Source organism: Eurosta solidaginis, chromosome 2 (genome assembly GCF_040869045.1).
Source record: "Eurosta solidaginis isolate ZX-2024a chromosome 2, ASM4086904v1, whole genome shotgun sequence".
NCBI classification, from domain to species: domain Eukaryota; kingdom Metazoa; phylum Arthropoda; class Insecta; order Diptera; family Tephritidae; genus Eurosta; species Eurosta solidaginis.
In genome coordinates this window covers 73,399,546-73,407,069 of record NC_090320.1, presented here as the reverse complement: position 1 = coordinate 73,407,069, position 7,524 = coordinate 73,399,546, and the positions used below count along the sequence as shown (strand labels likewise).

The 7,524-nt window shown below is 38.3% G+C and overlaps 1 protein-coding gene across 1 annotated transcript; it reads right to left on the bottom strand.

The window, feature by feature from the left end:
• Window positions 1-1,599: 1,599 nt before the first annotated feature.
• Window positions 1,600-6,617, bottom strand: LOC137242196 (uncharacterized). The gene is made up of 2 exons (XM_067769573.1): window positions 4,942-6,617; window positions 1,600-2,956 (listed from the first exon to the last, which is right to left on the bottom strand). The coding sequence occupies exon 1, from the start codon at window positions 6,444-6,446 to the stop codon at window positions 4,962-4,964; it is 1,485 nt and encodes a 494-aa protein (XP_067625674.1). The 5' UTR covers window positions 6,447-6,617; the 3' UTR covers window positions 1,600-2,956; window positions 4,942-4,961.
• Window positions 6,618-7,524: the final 907 nt, after the last annotated feature.

Below are 7,524 nucleotides of genomic sequence, written 5' to 3'. Positions count from 1 at the left end.
TTATTTACAACATGGACGCCCCAAATGTCGACCATATTGAACATCCACGTCGATGGCACTACGCTACCGACTGTCCTGCACCCCAAAATCTTGGGTGTGACGTTTGATCAGGATCTACATTTTGGTGCGCACGTTACCGCAATTGTTCCGAGAATTCAGAGCCGTAATAAAATCCTCAAATCCCTTGCTGGCAGTACCTGGGGAAAAGATAAAGAAACGCTCATGACCACATACAAAGCAATTAGCCAGCCGATTACGTGCTACGCGTCACCCATATGGTCGCCAAGCCTAAAAACTACCCACTGGAAGAAACTACAGGCCTGCCAAAATACTGCTCTCAGAATCGCCACGGGCTGTCTTCTTATGTCCCCAGAACACCATCTGCATAATGAGGCGAGAATACTCCCCATCAGGGAGAGAAATGAGATGCTGACCAAACAGTTTCTGTGGAATACCCAGAAACCTGGGCATCCCAACAGACATCTGATTGACGATCCAGCACCGCCTAGGGGCCTAAGGAGTCATCTCCGTAAGCATTTTGAGGAAATACAGCACCTGAGAACCCAGCCGTATGAAGCGAAAAAACACAAGCAGGTCCTTGGTGAACTCCATAGACAGGCGTCGGACCTTTATGTCGGGAATTGCCCGGTGAATCCAGTACTTGAAGAAAAATAGCCAGAACTCGCAGAAGGGGAACGCATACTCCCCAGGAAAACGCGTGTCACTCTTGCTCAACTTCGTTCTGGATACTGTAACAGGTTAAACTCTTACCTATCCAGAATCAACCCCGACATACAAAATGTATGCCCCGCTTGCAATGTGTCCCCACATGACACCAACCATCTCTTTAATTGTAATGTGGAACCAACGCCTCTAACACCCCTTTCCTTATGGTCCACCCCTGTTGAAACGGCAAGTTTCCTTGGACTCCCGTTAGAGGATATTGATGACAATTTGTGATCGGTCGCGGCTATTAGGTGGGGCGAGCATTGCTACAACAACAACAACAACTAACCAGTCACGCTCCACTTTCTCTCCATTTGGCAAGATTCTGTTTAACAACGAGGTAGGAAATGCCTCGTCATGACAATCATGTGGAAAAATAACAGGACACTTTTGATGACTTCGACGAATTATTTCGTTGACTTCTTCAGATCGCAAAAACTCATTATTGACGGTACCGATATCGAAGTCGTTTAAATAATCTGGACTTTGATACAGAGTTGGTCGTATTCTTGGACGACTTTTTGAAGATGAACCTTCATCAGGGTCACCACGAAAACTTTACGATTTCGGATTCATGTATACATATATTTTTGTTTGATGTTTTTATTGTCTCCTCACTGTTCGAAGGACCAGGCAAAACAGCATTATCAATATTCGTTGCTTTTGAAATTCGGCTTGAAATTTGCATATGGAACAACTAAAGACTCTCCCGATTAAAAAAAAATGTCTTAGTACCTCTAAATCGCGGGCCCCTGAGAAACTCGGGGCCGGGGGAATCCCCCATTCCCCTCTCCCCTCTCGTCGGGCCTTGCTTAAGTAAACAAAGTACTATCTCTGTTTTTCGAAGTTAGCCTCCAAAAAATAGATATCGGCTTCCGATGTTCGAAGTTCGAAATTCTACATTTCGATATTTTACTTTTTTTTTTGTATGGGGCCAACCCAGTCTAATGTGCATACTACGATTTATATAGTAACAAAAAAAATTTTAAATTATTACAATTATGATGTAAACAATTTTTAAAACTTTTAAAGTATACAATTTAACAAACACATTTTACTTATTTTTTACATATGTATGTATGTGTACGAGATATGGCATAAGTGATATCTACCCAATATATTAGTAGAATGGCGGATGAAGCTCCTCGAAAATAGGACTTTTAGAACATTTTGGACAAAAAAGGGTCAAGGATACGCGATTTACGAGCAACCGCCCGTGATTTGGATAGGCAACCCAAGTACAACGTGTCAATTCACAAGTTCTCTGCCACTTATTTTCCTACCTTCTTACTCGAGAGATATTATCTCTTATGCCGGATCTCAGACTATATGAACATAAGGATGTCTCACCAAATCATGCTGCCTTTCTTTCAGCGGAGTATACAATTTAGTAGGTATGTCTTAAGACTCCTGTCAAAATGTTACGCAAATATATTGAGATTTTTAAATATCATAAAAAATCGCTTTTCTGTAAGCTTTCTATTTACAGCAGTTGTTTATTTGAAGCGTAGTAGTTTCCTTGGCATGCGGGATTGAATGTGGGAGTGCTCTGGCCATGATGTGCTCAAAAACTTAGCCCTAAGTTTTGGTATTGGCCACATTCCAAGAGGATATGTTCCGCCGTCTCCGCTGATAGATAACAAAATTATGAAATTTGGGCATACAATTAGTACGAAAAGGTGTGTGTATCCACTATTATCCATTGCCAATTTTAGCATGCGTTATACACTATTACCGAAAAGGTTTGTGTCTCCAATATTTCTCCATATAATAATACTGTGTAGATTTCGATGAGAGTTTTTTTGTCGCAAATGTAGATGTATATACATGTATCGCTTTAGCCCATTTGGCGTTGATCCTCTTTATCCACACATTTATACTCATTTTGAAATACAATCCCAAAAGAAGTCCAATCATGGATATTTTCAAATTGGTGCCATGTAAATCTTAAAGTTTTGTCAGAAACATTTAGGCGGGAGTTTTCAGACACAATAAATAATGTAAGTTCAATAAAAAAGAACGGATTTTTCATATGAATGGTGAGGCATTCTAATACATGTATGTATGTACATATATACAAATGTCAGTACAAAAAGGCTATCTTTTTTCTCAGTTTTGGTTGACGCTCAATAAGTTAACTCTTGCCTAGTCCAGATCTTAGAACGAACTGATTCAACACGATTTTTTTTATTTTCCTTATATCTATAATGTTGTACTAAATGCTGGTACGCTGAAATATAAAAAAGAATAAAGATTTTTTATCTTAATTAAGATATAAGCATGTGTATTATTGTATTAGTATTATTTCTGATTTGGTTGTTCAGCCGATACTTTTTACCTTGTATTTATTAGCTTCTTTTGCAGGTATGTAACGGAATCTTTGAGCATCATTTTCACCGACCGATGACAATGCAATAACTTATTGCACTCTCCCATAATGGGACATAAAGTCAATTGACGTTATGACCACTTAAAATGGCCATAAGTTTAATTGAAATTTTGCGTACGTATCAACGATGGGTGACAATTTAATAATTTGATGGTGAGATGACACAAGGTCAACGTACATAAGGTCAATTTATCTTATTTAAAATGGCCTTAAAGGTTAATTGAAACTTTGCTCACGTTTCAAGGACCAATGACAAGCAATTATTTAAAGGTGGGGTGACATAAGGTTAACGTACATAAGGTCAGTTAACCTTATTACCACTAAAAAGGAGTCATAGCGCTAATTTACCTCAGTTGGCCACTTAAAGTGGCCATAGGGCCAATTGACTCTAGGGCCCTTCAGAATTTGGTGTAGTCGTTTCCGTTTGACCATTTCAAGAAAAAGCCCATATCCGTATTTTTTACTGAAGTGAGAGGAACACAAATGCAAGAAAGCTCAACTGGATCAATTATATGTTAACTTGCAATAGCCTTTTTACTCGATTTCTCATTGGAGTCAAATAAGAATATAGGAAAACTAGCACCGCGGAGTTGCAGACATCAGTCATGGTTGTTGTTGTGTATTAACGATAAAGAAACTCACGAAGGATCTGGGAGTGCTATCGATCAACATAGGTTCTTTACCGGATGTGGCTCCAGTGCGAAGCGGTAACAGACATCATTAGGGTACTAGCCCGACCATCTCATGAACGATTAATATGACCACATTAAACATTCTAGGCCATCCCTCCACCTCACCTCCTAGTTCCATGAACTTGGGGTCGCCAGAGCCTCATCTTCTAAATAAGTGTATGATGCATTCATATTTGTAACAGGATTCCCCTCGCGTAAGTGAGGTTGAGAATTGGGTTGCGGAATCTCTGAACCTATAAAGCTTTTTATTTCGCTTATCAACCCCTTGAATCCGATCAGTCAAACAGTCAAGGTCCTTCACTTACAAGCAAGCCCCAGCGGGTTACGGGGTCAGAATATACCCGCGGTAGGTATGCCTGTCGTAAGAGGCGACTAAAATACCAGATTCAAGGGGTTGTGTAGCGCAACCCTTTCAGGTTGCCAGCGCAATATATAGCTTCTCCAAACCCAATTGTCAACCGCTCCTATCCGTGGCGAACCCTGTTTCATTAACAGCCGAGACTCTGGCTACCCCGAACTCAGGTGGGAGGGCAGTGGTTTGGCTAAGAAGGTCGCATGTGGTCATAACAAATCGTTCCCGAGATGGTCGGGCTCGGTACCCGAACGTACCGGATCTGCATCCGGCAAAGGACCATCAACATCGATAACACTCCCCAAAGCCTTGGGGAGTGTCCTTATCGCTATAAGTCTGAACGTACACGAAAACATGGAAATCTACAAACGAAATACATGGAACTAAAATATTCAAAATAAATAATAGTTTGAAAGAACTAAAAACCTACGCTTTTACAGCTAACCAAACTAAAAATAAGAAAATGATTTTTTATAAAAACGATTTTATGTTAATCCACCATAAATTATTTACTCAAAATAAAATTACCTATAATTAAATTTTAGTTAATAACAGAATAATCAATGATTGAATCATGATTTTTACATAATGTAAAATATAAAGCTTTCTGTGAAATGGTTCAGAGAGTTCAACGAAGTCATCTCCAATATTTCGCATAACTCTCGTGCTATTACCTGAATTTGCTAGTTACCGTTGTTGAAAGTAATTTTCAGAATTTGACATGCTCTCTTTTCATTCACCTTCTAACCATTACTAAACCCCATTTCGCCTAATAAATTTACCTGATTTGATAGAAGACATCCTACTCGCTAATAGAGTAAGCTTTCCGTACACATTTGCTATGCCGAGTTATTCGACACTCTTCGTTGCCATGTTCTGCATCAAAATCTGCACCATGTGTTGATGATTTAATAAGTGCACATGTTTTAATAAAATCTATAGTAGAATAACCGAGTGAAGTTTCTTCCTTCTTTTCAGTGTGCTCAGAATTTTCACTAATTAGTTTTGTTGTGCTAGTAGGTAATGTCGTAGTTGATATTGTACCAGTGTTTTGCGACGCCTCTGTGCTTACATCAATTTTAGATAAAGCTTCTGGACTCTCTTCATTGCCATCAAGTGCCACCAACGAAAGCGCACTATCTGTATGTAACTTTGGAGATAATTGAGTTGGACTGCGGGGCTGATTTAAATCAAGTACGATATAATTGACGGCATTGTATGCTAACGACTTGGTTTGATTCATTTGTTGTTGCTTAACCATATCTATATCGTTTACATCTCGTCCTGCCATTGTAGACGGTACACATTGTGGTGAAAAGAGATAGTTTACATCATCACGATTCAAGTTTTCATAACAACGTTCTTGATCTCGTATGAAGTTTCGCATTCCACCAACTCCCTGAAAACTAAATTTACTACTAAAAAGTGAACCACTCTCTACATTAGCATACATATGCAAAGCTTCTGATGGCGGCGTCAATATAGGCGCAAACTCTTCTGGTGGTATGTCCAACGATGAGTGTTTAACAAAATGTCTGCGATTTAAGGTGCTAAAGGCGCTACTTGAGGCATTTGGCAAGTTGTTGTTGTGCTCGATTTGCCCAGTTAAAGGGTGTTCGGAATAAATATTGGTATTGTTAACAGCGTTTGCAGTATTCGGTGTATTAAGATAGATATCACGCCCAGAAGGGAACCCTGGGCTTTGAAAATGTACTACTTCGTTCGTGGAGAATGATAAACTCGGTACAGAGTCTGGTGAATCTAAACTTAAAGGGCTGCTGCTAATGGAATTACGAAGAACTCTAGAGCGATGTGAAAGGGACAGTCCAACGCCAGCACCAACCATCGGTGCAGGTTCTAAATAGTTGTTTGTGTTTGTTTGAATATTTTCTATGCGTCCCACTACATGCGAAGGATGGTCGCGCTCACGTTCGGTGAATGCAAACGGTTCATCTGTAATAAGTGATACTGCATTTATATAACTTTGAAATAGATGATACAATTGCTCTGCTCGTTGACATCGAAATCTGTATATTCCTGGTCCTGTCATACAACGGCGTCCTGCTTCAACCGAGAATACATCGCCATTCAGTCCATATCGACGTAGATGCTGTAAAGCCCATGCAAATCGGTGGTTAGACCTTGTACGAAAAATCAATTCCCTTGGTGTTAACTCCAGTAGTCCTGTGCGTGCCTGCTCTGTCAATTCTGAATGGATTTGGACGGCACGGAACACGTTTTCGCTTTTTATATCGCCAAGTTTTTTTGTACTGCTGATGCATCCCATTAGATATGCAAAAACTGCAATGGTATACTATGAGCAAAACATCCTACCATTTACGACTGATTTGTGGCACAGTTTCCAATTTTTCAGTAGGAAGTTTGACAAACAACTTTTATTATTAAAAACGAGTGAATATTTTGAATGGATAGATTGACATGGTGAAAAATGCACTTTTTATTCTTGCTATCGGTCAATCGATAGTCTTCCCTTACTTACATATCTACAGCACAGTGGGTATTTTGCTTATACACTGGCATTAAAAAACTAAGCTAACTTTAATTAATTAATCCTGAAGCAGGATGTGGTTGTATTTTACATGACGGTGCAGCAGAGCTATAAAAATATTGAAACAATTGAGTGTGCAATTCTTTTAAAAAATTATGATTTTTTGGTTGCATATTATAAATCTCCATTCCTGAATGGCTCAAAATGCTTTAACTCAAAGCTAAAGTGTGTGTGTTATTGAATGGCAATCTTTTTTTACGAATGTAAACTTGAATGAATGCACACTTTTTTTTATTCAGTACTAAATACTTTTTCCCCAAGGTTATTTTTTTGTATACTTTTATTGCCATCAGATATGTTAAATCTATTTAGGAGTTGGGTGCAAAAAAGGCATACAATTTATCAATAGAAATAATAGACCCTTCTAATTATTCAAACAGTTTAATATTTAAAAATTCATGAGCTTACACTGGCTTATAATAATTGAATATTCAATTATTATTTTTTAAAAGAAAGAAACATTTACTGGCATACTGCGATTTTAACATTTTGAAAACCGCCACATAATCATCATCAGTCAATTTCGAATGTTATCAAAGGTTTTATATATCATCGCAATATGCCAGTAAATGTTTCTTTCCTTTCAGTTTCTCTTAAACTCCGCAAAGACAATCTATTGCTTTCTTGCTATATGTCAAAATGATTCTATATGTCCTACTTATTTTGCTATTGTAGTAAAATGGATTTTGTAAATGAACATATTGTGCATTGACCAAAACGAGTAAATTGTGGATATTTTTGTCGATAGTATAACAAAAATTGATACTTGAGTTTAAGTCATTTAAATTTAAATACA